This window comes from Tamandua tetradactyla, chromosome 9, assembly GCF_023851605.1.
Source record: "Tamandua tetradactyla isolate mTamTet1 chromosome 9, mTamTet1.pri, whole genome shotgun sequence".
In the NCBI taxonomy this organism is placed as follows: domain Eukaryota; kingdom Metazoa; phylum Chordata; class Mammalia; order Pilosa; family Myrmecophagidae; genus Tamandua; species Tamandua tetradactyla.
Window position 1 is genome coordinate 106727855 of NC_135335.1, and position 17420 is coordinate 106745274.

Genomic DNA, 17420 nt, shown 5'->3' on the forward strand with positions numbered 1-17420 from the left:
AAAAAAGGAACTATGGAGGCTTTTCTTTCTTCCAAATTTCTCCTCAAAATCACAGCAATCCTTTTATAAGCCTGAGTCCTTTGTGTATAACTCAACCAGCATGAATTCTAAGAGATAAGGATTAATCACAAGCGTTCACTATCTAGTTATTCAGTAATTTCCAAAATATCCTAAGTATATTTACATACTTTTTCTTTTCAGAAATATAATAGGCATAAATTACTTTCGATGTGTAAACTAAATATTAGTAAGATGCATATATTCGGCAAATTATCGTTGATACTATCATTTGTTGATTCACTTGTATATACTAAAGTCAAATCATAGCAGTCTAGGTGCATAGATATCTAGAATTAGCCCCCCATCCACATACACACACAAGTCACAACAACAAAGTTTGTACAAATGGTTAATCGTTGAGTTTGAAATTTCCTTCCACTATGGCAATCAAACACAGTATCACCGAGATTTCTAGACTAGAAGAGGGTAGCTGTCAGAGCATCACAGGTTCAGCCATTGAAGGCAGGTTCCTCCATCAAACAACAAATAATTACTGAAAGCACATATTATAGATGTTCACTTTGACCCTTCCAGCAAAGACTGATACTTGTAGAGGTCCCTGTGTTTTAAAATTTATATTCCAGCTACTCGGTCAAAACACATCCATGAAACAGAAGACAGCAAAAGATGGAAAATGTCAAGTAAATGTAACTATTCCCAGAGTACATTGGAAGGTCTCAGGAAACGAAGCCAGGACATTTTGGCCCTGTAAGGATTTGCTCATGAAAACCCAAAGATGAAACACCATAATCCCGAAGCTTGCCCCTTCTCTCCTCTCCTTAAAGCATGTGTTTTATTTATGTTATATTGAACCAAATAAACAATATCAGAAATGTTATTTTATAGGAAAAAAACTGATAGCATTTACTTCTGTTCCTGGAGATATCTACATTCTCAAAGCAGGTATCTTGTTAATTCAAAGAGATTATTCCACGATAGTGGAATTTGTCACGGTAGCTGGGAGATAAGTGGAAGGAGATTTTTTTTAGGTAAGATGGGCCTGGGTCCCCCTGTCTGGCCACCTGGAGACACGCAGGCAGCCCTTGTGTCAGGCCAGCCCTGGTTACCAAGTCATTTGCTAATCTGTTGCTTAGTGACTTGAATCTGTGGACCATCATTTCCAGCTGGCTCTTTCGGAAACAAACCTTAACAGATTCCTGACTTGATCTTTCTCTTTAGAGCTCAAGCCTTTCACATCTTTTTCTCTGAATCACTGAAAATAAGATTGTCCTTGGGTAGGTTTTGCTTTTTTTTTAATCAGTCTTATTTTAAAATGGCTTTGAATCAATATGTACTCTGTTGACCCTGAGACTTTCTTTCACCAAAGACATGCATTTCTCCTAAACATACACATGTATTGTTTTATCCCAAAGAAAAATGTGTACCTTCACACAAACCACACATGTCAACAAACTGCGATTCCACAACCAAGAAAAGGATTTGCCCCTACGCTTCCATTAACTAAATAACCGTTTTGGAAAAATCTTTGCACTTTCCTTGTTGTAGTTTCCACACGCACAGGGTGTAGCCTGCGAGTGTGACCTGACCCAGAGGGAAGAACATATAAGAGATAGGCATGGCTGGGCTCAAATTTTAACTTCAATTAGTAACATGGGGACACAGCTGCATGGCTGACTGACCCTGGTTTTGTAACACATTTTGTAGGTCTCATCATCTGCATATGTAAAGTTTAATAATACATAAAGTCAACCCTGGTTATTTTGAAGGGTTAATATATACAAAGTATCTGACACAGAGCAAGAGGTAAATCACCAGTAGCTGCATTATAACAGAGCTAAGTTATAAGGCTATGTTATTTTAAGCCTAAGGTTTTTATTCCAAAATGAAATCTGATTCTTTTCATATCAGGTTTTTCAGACTTCCTTTGAAGAATAAGTACTTCATCTCAAATGGCTGGAGAGCATTTGTGTGCCTCAAATTGCACATGGAATAATTTTCTATTTTGTACATACAGTTTACGAGATTGACATCATCTTATAAACCGAAGAGCTAATAAAATAGAATTTTTAATTAGATTTATACTGACCTATAGATTTCCGCATTTTCCACCTGCAACCACAGGCTCCAGCTGGTATCCTAGAATTAATGTCACCAATACTTTCATTTTGAAGGCCTCTTGTTATATGCAGCCTTTTTTGAGTCATAGAATTATTGGAAAAAATCTCTTTTTATCCATGCAGTATCCACCTCACTCACAGCAGCAGGTTGAAACTTGCCTTTAATTACTTGTTTTAAGTGTTCTGCAGTTCCTTATCACTTTGTAAATTTAATTAGCCAGTCTTTTACTTATAAATATCAAATGTCTTTATAACCATATGACTTATGACTAGAGAGCCTACAATGCAAAAAGGTTGAATGACTAAGGTCAACTATCAACTGGCCAGCAGAGCTTGAAACATATGGTGTCAAATATAGTAAATCAGTAACCGGATATAAAAAAAATTTTTTTCACAAGTGAAAAAAACAATGTGCCATAATTCTGTCACTGTGGTAATATTAAAGCTTCATCCTGCAACTACTATTTGAGGAACAATTTCAATATCTCTCTCTCTGAGAAGAAAAACTTATAAATACTCGAGAACACTTTCTAGAGTACAATGTTATTTGAAAATGTTTGGTATCTCTGGAAATTTTCTCATCTAGTCCTTACCTCAGGAATATAGTCCCCACGATGATACTATTTCTATCAGAAAATCATATTTGACTTTTATCACATCTGAACTTAAAGCTGAAGCTCATTTAGTTACCCAAACTCATGGAGCTTTTAATTTATAAAAAAATGTATGCAAACAATGACTGAAAATTAAAGCCATGCCTTAAAATGTGCTTTAATAAACTTCAAGCTGTTTTTTTGTAAGATTTTTTTATCATTAAAAAATTTTACCTGATAGCAATTTACTGATAGCAATGGCTTCAGCTGGTCCGGACACATACATCTTTTCTCTGTATTTCAGAGAAACGTCAAAGATCACACGAAGCACTCACCAGTCATAAGCTGCCAGGGCATGTCACCTCTATTTTGTCCCCCCTCAGCAACTATTTATCATGTTTTACTGGAGTCATTTCTTAAACATTACAAGCCCATTGGCATGTTCGTTAAGAGGAAGGCCGTCCTGACGTCTTCCCACCCGAGCAAAGGCTGATATAACTCTCGACCGCGTGGCTACCGGGCCCCCCCAAGATGCAGCCTGCATTTCCCATGATTCCCATGGGAGGCACGCAGCCAGTTCCCCCCCTCCCCAGGGCGGAAAGGCCCCAAGTGCTGACATCACTTCCTAGTGTGCTCCTCAGGAGAGTTCCCTGGGAAACTTCCACCCCACCTCCCGGGGTCCGCTTTTACCCCACCATCCTCGGGGTTCCTAGGTCCAGAAGAGCAGCAGCAAGCTCTTCCCTGGGGACGCCGTGAGGGACCAAGAAAAGATAACCTTAAAATTAAGTAGGGCAAAAGAGGGGCGGTGGAACAAGGGAGGAAAAGGTCTCAATTATAATCCCAGACGGAGGTTTTGGAAACCTTGTTTTGTAGTTATTGTCGTTTCAATCTACAAAGGTTCCTTCCCCCTTCATTTTGAAGAAAATGTTTAGTGTATATCACTCTTACACAACAATAAAAGAAATGATGACTTAAGAATCAGTTTTACTTTAAACAGGAATAGCTTTATATCTAATGCTAATGCCAGATAAAGAGAAATAAATGACAGAAAAAGCCCTAAAATATAAATCTTATTCAGTTAAAGATTCCCTAAATAGATCCTTACAAAAAAAAAAAAAAAAAAAAAAAAAAACTAAAGGAACTGTTCTGTTGTTTCAGGATCTTACCAAATACTACTTTTATCTTCAGATATGCTGCAATTAAAAATGCACACACAGGGCGGGCCGCGGTGGCTCAGCGGGCAAGAGTCCTTGCCTGCCATGCCGGAGGACCTCGGTTCGATTCCCGGCCCCAGCCCATGTAAAAAACAAACAAACAAACAAAATATAATAAAACAAGAAAATGTTTAAAGATGTTTCCCTTCCTTCCATCCTTCCTTCCTTCTCTCTGTCTTTCCTTCCCTTCCTCCCTCTCTCTTTAAAAAAAAAAAAAAAAAAAAAAAAAAATGCACACACATACACAGGAATTATAAAGATAATGCATTGGCTTAATACCTGGACCCAAAGAAATCTTATTGCCTAATTTAGCTTACAAATACTCTAGAATATTTTCCTCCATTTAGTGCATGGAGAACAGCGTAACCTGAAAATGTTTGGTATCTCTGGAAATTTTCTCATCTAGTCCTTAATCAGGAATATAATTCCCAGCATGATATTATTTCTAATAGAAAATCATATTTGGCTTTTATCATATTTTAATTTAAAGAGCATGTTAAAAAAATGCTTACATAAATAACAAAACCTGAGGGATCTTATTGAGTACTGCACGTAGCTACTATTTTTTTAATGGTTAATGTGCTCAAAGCAGCAATATATCATCTAAACGTTCTCTTACAGTCAAGAAAGTGCATCTTCATCTTCATTATGATTAGATAATTCAATGTTTTCACTGTTATTAAACATTCGCTTAGACTGAAGTCTGATAGAGAAGATAATGGTATCAGTATTCTAAGACTTGATAAACATTTGGATTTTTAGTGTCAATAAATATATACTGTGTAGTAGATTAAATGAATGAGGCAGATCTATATATATGTTGAAAAAAGATATATACACATGTGTATGTATATATATATGCAAGTATAAATGTATACACATACATTTAGATGATTTAGGAAATGGTAACCACACAAAACAGGGAACATATGTACGCAGTTAAAGGATAAAGATATATATGTAAGGAAAAACATATTGTCTTCAAGGTCCTGGTTATCTCTGGGAAAGAGAAAAATAGGATGGGTGATGACTCTCTGGTCTCTCTAGCATTTCATTCTTTAAAAAAATGAACGGATGAAAATAATGATAAATTTTGACATTTAAATACCTGAGTGTTGGGTGTATGGATTTATATTATATAAATATGAAAAACTGTATAAATTAAAAATAATGATTCTAAATATTAAATTTCTTTTAAAAAGAATACATAATGAAATATCTGCACTTTTGTGATTTAAGGATGACCAAATAATAACTAAGTTTCCAAACACTGAAAATTAGCAATTCAACCTTGTTGTTCTCTAATTTTATGTAAACGTAGTCCAAAGGAAATGTATCTGAAATTCAGTGAGGAGAAAACATGAAAAATATAAAGACTTTCCTGACTATTTGATTTTCCTAAGATAAACTAACATGGAAGTTAAGTTTTCTTCACCAGAGAGTCCTCTGATATGGAACTTCCTGCTAACTTCCTAGGGAAATCCCCTACTTGGGTGAAATCAGAGTCTACACTGAAACGAAGACACCATATACACTAATGTTATATCACCATCTCCAAAGGCCAACCACTTCACTCTGTTAACATTTATAATAATTACAAATAGAATTCCCCTACATTGTCCAAACCTACATAATTTATGCTGAAGAAAAGGCCTGTGAGTTGTCGGCATCCACTCAAGTTTTGCTACTATGCAAGAGAAACTCCCTATCCAGGGCTTGGCATTTAATTAAAAGGCAGACAATCAACAGCACACTCCAGGGCTGGCCTCAGATCATCTGTCATGTGTAAGAAATCAGAGCAGTCATCTCAGGTCCAGTACAAACCAACTGTTGCACTGATGCCTGAATTGTGACTAGAAAAGGCAATAGAAAAAGGTAGAAAGAAATAGCACAACTAGCTGTTCTTTTTACAAAAGGCAAATGCATTCTAAAGTACATATGAATTAGATGTTTTGTATATGTAAACACATGAATTTGCATCTCTTTACACATCTATATTATTGTCATCTGAAATACTCCCTCACTAAGTTGTGGGAACTTCCTGTTCATATCACTTCATGTTCCACAGAGATCTCCTGTGGTCTCCAACCAGATTACACCATGCAGCAGTTGAGCTGCTTTCAGCTATGATCAATTAAACAACAGAAGAACAAAACAGCATTCTAGAAGTAGGGTGGGTAGATCCGCAAAGTCAAGAATTTTTTAATATTAACAAGGACACAGGTTCTTAGTAAGTCTCAGCTCTGCCATCCATAATGTAGGCTACATTCCATGGCTCTCAGTAAAATGGCCTAGCCATTCCTGACGTATGATCCATATATAACACTATGCAGAGGAAGAATAAAGGCTCTTTCAGTCGAAGTCTCCTAAGAATCAGGAGACTCTTTCTCAGAAGCCCCACTGTAGCCTCTCCTTTCAACCTCTTATTGGCTAGAATTGATCAAATGCCCATCACTAAGCCAAACATACTGAGAAGAATAAGACTAACATGATTGGATTGGATTGGACTACTAATCGGAGGTGGGATGGATTTTGGAGTTAACTACCAATGTCCACTTTTTTAACGTAGGGTGAAGTTGAGGTTGTAATGCACATGATATGATTTTCCTTGGCGAGCCTCTCCCCTTAAGATTTTCTTAGGTTAGGTTTATGATATTTTATCATTCAACAGACATCTACTAGAAATACATTAAAGACAAGTCATCACATGTTCATCTGGGGAAATATCAGATACATTAGTTGTGACTTCTACCTTCAAGGAGCTTTATAATTTGTTTGAAGGAGATAAATCCTTCATATATCACTAGAGTGTGAGGAGTTATATAAAAGTAGTAAAACAGTTGTGAAGAGTCTGGGCATGAGAGGGTTCTAACCCTAACACACACTATTAGACAAAATATAAGTGTTTAATAAATTTTAACCAACATTATAAATATTACTAATAAGCACTGAAAGAATAGCAGAGTTGCTACAGTAATATGAAGCAACCGCAGATTACTTCAAAATGGGCGTCCTGGAGAAAGCTCTCAGGAACAACAGGGAGCTTGAAAGCCGGGTGGCATTAGATTAGGCAGAGCCAAAGCACCAAACCTTATGGTTATGCCTTGGTAATTTATCTTTACTCTTTGCCTTTCCTTTCCTATAGCCATGAAACTGATATACATTCAACATTACTTTGAACTCTTGCAATAAATTGATCTCTTCACATATATTCTCACTCCAATCCATCCACAAATGACTTACAGAGTAAGCTTCTAGAAATTTAAACATGATCATAAAGGTTTTTGCAAACTGAGGATGGATTAATGTGCATATACTGCATAATAAGAGAATATTCATTTATAATAACACTTGTTAAGTGCCAGGCACTGTGCAACAAACTTTTATGTATATATGATCTTACTCAATAAAGCCACAACACCAGATATTCTCAGGAAAATTGGGCCACAAGGAAATTGAGGCACATAACAGTTAAGTAACTTGGCCAAAATGACACAACTAGTAAATAAGAAATCAGAATTTGAACTTGAGCAGTCTGAAGTCTGGCTGACCACTTAGATGTTCTCTGTACAAGCCAGACAGCACCTGGAGTCCTATGTGAACTTACTATGCTCTCTTTAAATGGGCCTTGACAATTCAAAAGAAGTCTTCTAGATAAGAACAACCAGGACGAACCTGGTAGCAACAGCACATAAAGATGAAAACATGGAGGCTATTAAGAAAAGAGGAAACTTTTTATAAAGCAAAGGTAAGAGGCTGAAAATATTGATTAGCTGATTCACTTTAAGCATCCATTATGTGCTGGCCACCAAGCTAAGCATGAGTGTTCCAAGATGATCCAACAAGGATGGATTACTCTGAGACTCTTGCACTGAGGGCTGTATTATGGAAGAGAGTACAGACCCAAAAAGCAGATCCTGGACCCCTGGAGGACAGTTACAAAGAAAGGGACTTCATCAGTATAAAAGGGAAAACTTTTCATACCAATCAATAGGAGTGTTAAAAGCAGAACTGCTTTTGTGTAATCCTCATCCAAAGGGTACACAGAAAGGTTAGAGTATTGGTCATCATAGATGTTATGCTAACAACTCAACTCTAGCATAGAGGGTGATCAGGCACCCATTACGCAGACAGACAAGCTGTTCACCAGAACTGTTGCCCCTTATTCCTGGAATAGAGCTGAGAAACATTTCCCCAGTCTTCTTTGCAGTTAGATGTGACCACAGGACTGAGTCCTCATGTGCATTCTTGATGTACACTCTTTTATATGCCATCCTCTCTGCTTTTCTCCTCTGAAGCACTGAACCTGGCAACTTTGGAAATGACATGTTCCAAAAATTGAGGGAAACAAAATAGTAAGATCCTCTACTATTTTGCCTGAAGCACCCCAGGGCAGGCATCCTGTCCAGGAGGAACAGGAGCAATAAACAAATATTTGCTGTGTTAATCCATTGAGACCTAGAGAGTATTTTGTTATAGTCTCAAACACTACCTTAATTAAAACAGATACCATGCAATAGTATTTATTTTTCTCCACTAGGGTCTAAATTACTTGAATTCAAGTGATGGCTCTTACTCACTTTGCAATCAGGAGGCACACACTAAACACGGCGGACTCAGGTTATTAAATGCATGTATAGTGAATAGAAGGGGACTACCAGGTACAGACAGCAGCATGAACCAAAATTCTGAGGCAGGAACAAACAAGGCAGGCATTGAAGAAGCTGATCATTTAACTTAGGAGGAGTAGAGTGTTTGAATGTGGTGGTAGGATAGTAGTAATATTTTAGATGGCAAAAAAATACAGTCCATCAGAACCATTTGAAATAAACTGTAAAAGTTCTCCATAATGCTTAGTTCAAACTGTAAAGGCACAAATTAAATGATATTTGCCAAAAGATGCATTTGGAGATTGTAGATATTAGGAAAGTCATGGGGCACCCTGAACCAATGTGGGAAATGTGAGCTACTCCAACTCCCTCACTGGATGGTTTTAGACCATGAGGAAAACTACTTCCTTCTGAGTTACTGAGAATTGATATCATGATTTTTGTTTTACATTTCTATTACTCACTTTGTGTCTCTCCAACCTGAGACCAGATATACCAAAATGAAATATTGTTAGAAATAGTGCTCTTGGAGGTTTTCCAAACACCACAAGAAAAGGAAGTACCAGAAATTTTAGAAGAAAGCCTGTTTTTGTGAGATTTCCTGGCTTCCTCACATCTCAACATGTCCAAATAGTTCAGATAACCTTCAGTTGAACTCTAGGTTGCTTCACTCAGCAAACAAGCAGCAGAGTTGAGCCTCACCTATTCAGCAGCGGGTACAATTAAGGAGTTATACCAATAAAGCAGCTTAATCAAAAGGGACACTGAGTACTAAATTCCTGGTCCATAAATACTCAAGCTTGCTTTTCTGTTTTAGCACCTAAAGCTCGGTCATATGTCATCTCTCTTCCTCAGAACATCTCTCAATGATTACCTGAACCTTTCTTTCATTCGGTGCTTGTCTCTGAGAAAATTTTCAGCATCTTTTTCAGAGAAGTAAGTCATCAAGCATTCTTCCTATAATTTCTTTAAGACTGAAAAATTAAATTTGGCATACTCCTCCATGAAAATTACATTTAGCGAAACTCAAGAATGCCATCTCTTGTTGAAATCATGGGAAACATCAGAACACTTCCTCAATCAGAGATCCAGCCATTTAAATCTAAAATTCTGATTTAAGACATTTCTTTGGGTATGACATGCCTTTGATTTTCCTCATGTACTTTCATATATGTCATTAATACATTCTTTGATATGGCATGTCACTAGTATAGAATTTGTTTCTTCTTGCTACTTCCTAGAAATCTTGTTTCTGCTTCTTCCATTTCTAGCATACTCTGGTTTGCTATGGAAAACCTGTGTAAGAATCATTCAGTCTGGTTGACAACTAGCAAGTCGGTTATTTTTCTCTATTATACTTGGAATTTGCCATGTTTATCTTATGAAAATGCATTCACAAATTTGTTACAATGTGTAGGTGGTATAAGAACCCACTACTACATAAAATTAAGCAAATGTTCATCACAGACACCGCTCTCACTGATCACAGCTCAGAATTGCCTCTTTTCAGGCAGAAACTCCATAATAAGCTCATTACAGTGGTTTATTTCAATAGTTGTTTTAACAAGCTCAGAAAAATATGAAGAGATCCTCTAGTAAAATTCATGAAAACAAACAAAAAAATTTCATGGAAACATATATATAAAGCAAGTTCACCCATTATCAAGCAGATAAAAAATTCACAAAGAGGATAAAAATATTGACCAAACATTCAAACTATCCATTAAGTACCAGCCTGCAAATTTAGCACAGTATTCCCCATTCCTTTCTTCTTTTCTTTGGAAAGGCACATGTTTCGTCTTATATATTAAAGTCTTGGTAGTGATAGGGGTTTTTACACACACTCACCATTACACACACTCATACACACACACACATATCTCTGTCTATTCAACTGGGGATAATGTAGAAAAGAGAGCAATCTGACTTTCTCCCTTCCCTTCCGATTCTTTCTTTCCTAAGGTGTTGGAACACCTGAAAGGGAAATTAGCTTAAAAATCAAAGACGCTCTGCCACAAAGGCATGGGAGAAAAACTGCGTTCTTATTTGACATCTGGAATCCAGTTTTCTTGTAGGAACTTGCATTAGGAATTGAACTTTGAGAAACCACCCACCTCAACCACTCCTGTTTCAGATCCCAAGTATTCCTGCCCCGACTTGGGCAAATGCAGGATTTACTGTTAAGGTAGACTTCTAATGATAAATCACAGGTGAGGAATGACATTGATTTCCTCCCCCTCCCTACCTCCCAAAGTTGAAGGGGAGGGGTAGAGAGCAGAAATCACTGCCACCATTTCCGTGTGATCTGTGCAAAAATCTTACCACGTATGTGCCACGGTGAAACGCCGCTGTTTGGGGATGTTGCTACTCAAAAGCATCCTGCGTAGGAGCCTCGGGGAATTTCTCGGAGAAATCACTGGCGAGAGCTTGGGAGAAACGGATTTCCTTGCTGTCTTGGACTTCTCATGCTGCAACAGGTTTTCCCGCAACGATTTCACAAGATCTTCGTTCAGCCACGGGTTTGGACAATGCGGATTAGCCACTTCGGGTACTGTTAGGGTGTCTGGGCTCGTCGTTTGCTGAGCCATTTTCCCGGTCAACTTTGTACAGTTGGCAACAGTCCAAGGCGGCGTGGTGCCTTGGCTTCTTTCCAGTGATTCCCTTGCTCGGTGTGCGGGGAAATGTCCAGGGACGCAGGTTGGAGCCAGCTGCTGTCAGTTCATCCAGTCGCCTGCCTCAGTCTCCCCGTGGGGATGGAGCCGGCTGTCCAGGAGGCGAGCGAGCGCCCCGGTCGGCGGAAGCCTAGGATACGTCACCCCTCCTCTCTGGGTCCCCTTGCCAAAGATCACGGCCGGCCCAACTCGCCTGGCAAAGGAACATGGAGGGAACTGCGCTAGCACAGCTTTTGTCAGCGCTACAAAGCAGGCTGCTAAACTATTGCAATTAATGTGCTGCAGCTGCTCGGGTGACTTCTGCTTATGTACAGAAAAAGTCCTGGGGGGGGAGGGCTTAGCCATCGGAGGCCTGCGGCTCAGCCCTCTGGCTCGTCTTTCCATTTGCCTAATACTGAATCCAAAGGAAAGAAAAACTTTGAATTTGACCTTCCTCTCCCTCCAGGGCTATTTATCTCCCTACAGTGCACATTCAGAAAAGAAAATTGCTAGTCCTTTGTTGTTCATAAGAGAAGAATAAGCAAGCATTGTTAGACAAGGAGAAATATTTCCCAGTTTGCTAAACTCAATGTGATGCGCCTTAGTAAGACAAATCCCAAGAGAATAAAATGGACGTTTTTTTTCTCTTCTCTCTAGCTAGAAACCTAACAAAAGATTTCACAACACTACATATTAAACACATTACAGATTGCTGTGTAATCTACCTACTTTGCTAATTATGGCCCTTCGAAGCACAAAACAACCCTATTTAGACCCACAAGTGGTACTGCTATGTCTTCACATTTAGACTATTAAACTAAGGAAACTTCCACAGAGCCAGATTGTTTTAATAAAAGTAGTTTTAAAATGATTTTTTACATTTCAATGATTGCTTAAATTATATGCAGTTTTGTATATAAACTATAAAAAATAAATGGTTATTTCCTTTATTACCTTTCTTAATAAAAAGTAATTTCATTTAAAAATTTGCAAAATTTACCGACACTCTATAGTCACCTGGCAACAACTTCCCCTTATTTGTCTTTTTAATCTAAGATTTTCATTTGTGATCAATATGCTTTTCTAGGTTCAACAAACTTATTCAGAGGTGTTTTAAAATAAAAAAGAAGAAATTATGAGTATCTATTTATTTTGCTTCTGGCCACAAAAAAATAAAAAGGAAAAGTAAAAAAATTACAAGTAAGTTATAAGGTCCATTGAAGTCTTTGAACAGGGTTATTGCACCAGCTTAATGATGCTACAGACAGGTCAGGATTGAAATCAAATCACGTTTCTCAGAATCCAAGATCATATATATATTTGGGGCAGGGGGCGGGGATAGTGCATGCTCCGGGAATCAAACCCGGATCTCTCGCATGGAAGGCAAGCATTCTACCATTGAACTACCCATGCACCCTTTATATATTTTTAATAAACTCAACAACTTAAGAAGGAACTAGGAAGTGCATCTAGATAAAAAGAAAATTGGAATAGTCTGATTGAATTATCATTATTATCATTTCTATGATTACTGTGAAGTCAATTTAAAAAGTTTCTCCTATCTCACTCCCTGGTTACTCCACCAATAGTTTCAATTCCTTGCTTTTAAAATGTTGCAGAAAATAATACTCTGAGGTTCTATTCACAGCAGAGCAAGGCCAGCCACCTAGTCCACCTCTCCTGTCACTGTGCCTGTAACAACTCACTGGGGCAGGAGGGCTGTGACTCAATCTGAAAATCTGTTAATGCAATATCCAAGCTTCAAAAAAATCAGGGTGTGATTATTCTTATTCCCACAGAATTTTTTGCCATACAGAAGGTCTCATTACTGTACAAAATTGTCAAAATTGCTTAGTGATGGCGGCATGGGAGATGACCCCCAGGGATGAGCCTGGCCCTGGCACTGTGGGATCAACAATGCCATCCTGATCAAAAGGGGGAAAAGAAGTGTAACAAATAAGGTATCTGTGGCTGAGAGACTTCAAATAGATTTGAGAGGCTACTCTGGAGGTCATTCTTATGCATGCTTCAGTTAGACATTGCTACCTATCATAACCTGCCAAACCCCGACCAAAACGATTCCTGCCAATCCTAATGAATACCTAGGGCATTCTACACAGATCCCATGTACTAGGGTAACTCTCCAAAACCAACAACCTCCAAATGGGTCCCTGGACCAGATAAGTCCTGAAATGCGGAGAGGCCATCCCTTCTAAAACATCAACTAGTTCCATTTTCTTACCCCATATTATCAACAGCCCCTTCCAATATGAAAAAGTTAGAATGGGCATGGCTCAAATACCCCTGAAGAGTGGGAGAAAGATCAAAGGTGATGGTGGAGTTATACAGAGAAGGTAGGGTTTAACAAATGAGTATGAGTACTAAATTATTATACTGATATTTCTTTTATGGGAGAAAGATGAAAGGTGATGGTGGAGTTATACAGAGAAGGTAGGGTTTAACAAATGTGTATGAGTACTAAATTATTATACCAATATTTCTTTTAGCTTCCAGTACCTTAAAGCAGCTGGAAATAAAAACCTAAAATTGTGGAATTGTAACCCATACCAAACTCTGAAATCTGTTCTATAACTAATTCTTGCAATGTCCTTTGAAATTTATTGCCTTTATGTATATATGTTATTTAAAAAGAAGGAGAAGTATAACAGAGAAGACAGGATTTAACAAATGAGTATGACTGCTGAAGCATTATGTTGATATTTCTGTTGATCTCCAGTGTCTTGGAACAGCTAAAAGAAAAAACAAAAAAATCTTGGAACTGTAACCCATACCAAACTTTAAAACCTGTTCTTTAACTACTTATTAAAATGTACTTGGAAATGTGTTGCTTTTTTACATATTTTGCATATATGTTATATTTCACAATAAAAAAATGTTAAAAAAAAAAAGACACATATACAATGTCACTGGTAAACAGCAACCAGTTTTTGCAAAGTAGAGTGAGAGGCTGACAATGGCATTAGGAGCTGTATACAACAACTGTACAGTGCTTGCCCTCAAGGAGCTTCTAATTGAATGGCAGAGATTGGACAATGCTAAAGAAAAGACACTGGAATACCTAGAAAGTTATATAATCAGGTGTAGAAAAATACAATGAAAATGGTGTACATAGCGATGAGGGCACACTAAGTGAAGCTGAAGAGGGGGGCGGTTCAAAGCTGAATGAAAAGGAAGGTAAGAAAGAAAGGCATTCCAGGTTGAGGGACTAGCATCTGCAAATATAATTTAAAAACTGAGCAAGTTTTGTGCCAATAGAAGCCCAGGAGTCAGTAGATAGAGAATCTATTCAGGTTCTTAAAAAAAAAAAAAAAAGATAATAGGATAAAAGTGAGAAAAACTAGGACGCAGTAAACTGATTGCTAAAAAAAAAATAATAGTTTAGACAATTTCCTATTTTCAGAGGATTCAGTTCTTTCAACAAACATTTGTGGGATTTTATTTTGTATCAGGCACTATACAGAGTGTTCTAGATTATTTATAGATTAACTTGTTGCTCTTTCTGCCCTCAAGAAGCTTATAGTCTGGTACAGTAGACAGATAAGTGCAAAACATTTGACATGGCAAAAATGTAGCTTAAGTATTAATATTGGAGCCAGAGATCTATCTAGAGGTATTTACATGGATGGCTCTAGGTAGTAAATGGTGACCCTATGACTAAATAAAGGAATTGAATTACTTAGAATAATATGGGCTAGGTATTGGGGAATTCATGGACTTCAGAAGGTTCTAAATTCTAATTCTTGCTTTTACTGACCTTGGATATAAGGCACTTAAGAAGTGTAAAACATTTACAAGCTGGTCTCATAAATGGAAAGCCAGTGGATGCTTAGAGAAACTGGATGCTTTGTCAAACACAGCTAAGCTAAAATAGAAGAAACAACAATGTTCTGTTAAAAATTCATTGAAGGCTGTGGATACACACGGACTAAAAGCTGAACAAGGACACTGTGTAAACTCCCATTGCTTTGGTGTATGGTAAAGGGTTTTATTACAGAAGTGGGATTGAAAGCCTCTTTGTTGGTCCCCATATCCTACTTCTCTGGTTCAATTTTCCTAATAGCTACAATCACCCCAAATGATGTATGACAAATGTGCTGCTTTGTAAAAATAAAAATTAATTTTGTTTTTGAGAATTCTTTACCATCCCTTTGAAATAACGGGAAAAAAAACCTGCACTATTTCAAAACCATACTTGTAAATCACTGCCTTAGGAAATATAAACTGTAAATATCTGAAGATAATCAAAGGTGAATGAAGTTTGGATAGACTGGCAATTGTCTTCATAATGAATGCATAGGGTCAGGGGGGACTCTTCCAGCAGGAGTACTAGAGGGCTTCCCTTTTGTACAAAATCTCTTTAAAATCCTCTGCCAGGAACCAATCTGAAACACTGTACTATAAGTGACAGCCAAATAAGGCCTTAGGTTTTCACAAGTGGAAACTGGAAAGTAGGTGAAATATTTAGATCAAGTCACCATGTGGATAATATCTCTTCATTTCATACAAGTTTTCCTAGATACAGTTTTTGCAGATTTTCAAAAATTGTTTTTCTTAGGTTATTCAGAATCTCTGAAAACATTTTGTCTAAGTATTCATAGGGAGTAAAATAAAAAAGACATAAGATTGGCTCAGGTTCTAGGACAAAAATTGAAATGTGTGCCCAAGTCCAAAGAGCAACAAGCAAGGCTAGACTACCCACAACTGAATGCAAGCAATGGTGTAGTCAATTCAAAAGGAGTGATAAACCAAAATGTTTTATAATTTGCTATAGAATGCATTGCATGTTTCTCCCAAGTATGTTTTAATTAAGTGTATCAAAATGAAATTGTTTTTCAAATTGTCCATGGGTTGTGGTCCATGGAAATGATCTGATTGTGGGAAAGATTATGTTGTCTGGTGCTTACGTGTGTTACCGGACAAAGGGAGTGGATTCTTTTGCCCAATGCACTCAAATGACCAATTCCTGAGACACCGGGGTTTCAAAGAGAGAACAATTTTATTACCAGGTGCATAGCAGGAAAGCAAATGGACTATCAGTCCAAAATCTGAATCTCTGAACTGCAGTAATTCTGATAATTTTACAGAATTAAAAAAAGGGCAGGTTTCAGAATAATGAGCACAGTGGCCCCAGATGATGTAATTAGAGGTGATCTAATTGCTGAGCACGCGCAGATTGATTCCATGCTTAGTCACAAGTGCATGTAGGAAAACGGCAGCCTTAATATGATGATGGGTGTGATGTTCAGTGTTATAATGAGGCATAGGTGACTTGTAGGCTAAAGCGTAAATTCTGCACATGTCAGGTGGGCCAATTTTGTTTCAATCCCATCTCAGTTGTCAAGATAACTTTGGACTTGGGGTGGGTTAGTTCTGGGATAAAAAAGGTCCTTCATTAATAAACATTAGGGGCTGACTTGACTGATTACAAGCCTCTAAAGTTGAAAAACTGGATAAATGGGCACAAATGGAGGTTAGTCACAAGGTTTTTACAATCACAGAGGCAGAAAATAAAGGCTATATAATGTTTACCAGAGCTCAAGGAAGCTGGATTTCAATTTAAAGATTTCAAGTATTTCCCTCTGTCTGCTCCCATATACCAAAAATCAAAAAGGACTATCGAAATAATGGTTCAGTAATCAAAATCATCCCTTCAATCCTAATTTCTCAGTTATAAGAGGGTGTGTTTGGAGACAGAAAGATTGCTTGAACCCTTGTCTGTGGTTCAGAGTCTCATCATTTAAATAGAATGATAATAACCATGATAAAAATTATGTCATAAGCTGCAAGGATTAAATGTGCTAATATCATGATATAGTGTTTAGAACAGAGTAAGCACCTACTAGTGACAGATAAAAGGAATTTACAGGAATTTACACTTAGCGGACATCAGCTATATGACAGTACACATTTTCTTGCGTTTAATTCCTGCAATCACTAGAGGACATTGTTTCATTACCACTATTTTATAGATAGAAGCATAAGGATGTTAAACAATTTTGTTCAAGGTCATATAGTTCAGCAATGGGGGAACTGGCATTTGACTCAGGGTCTTACAAGGTACCAGGGACTCTTATTTCAACTCTATAGCACACATTCCAAAAGAGAAGCTTATCCAATATTTAAAATCTGTTATGGGTATTTCAATAGCAAATAGTATTTTTATTTGGCCTAAGACTAGATGCTGTCCTTGGCT

The 17420-nt window shown here is 37.5% G+C and overlaps 1 protein-coding gene across 17 annotated transcripts in view; it reads right to left on the reverse strand.

Annotated features, from left to right (window-relative positions):
* The window catches only part of PDE4D (phosphodiesterase 4D), a 1724553-nt gene that overhangs the window by 845229 nt on the left and 861904 nt on the right, over positions 1-17420 (reverse strand). For 2 of the 17 annotated variants that reach the window (XM_077117228.1, XM_077117230.1), the window contains exon 1: positions 3067-3718. The exons of 13 other annotated variants lie outside the window; for them this stretch is intronic. Coding sequence is in view for 1 of the 4 variants with exons in the window: in XM_077117223.1 (XP_076973338.1) it covers positions 10878-11143 (266 nt within the window). In the remaining 3 variants the exon portion in view is untranslated. Of the gene's footprint in view, positions 1-2965; positions 3719-10877; positions 11516-17420 lie in introns of those variants that run through there. 2 more of the 17 variants (XM_077117223.1, XM_077117229.1) reach the window with 2 other exon arrangements.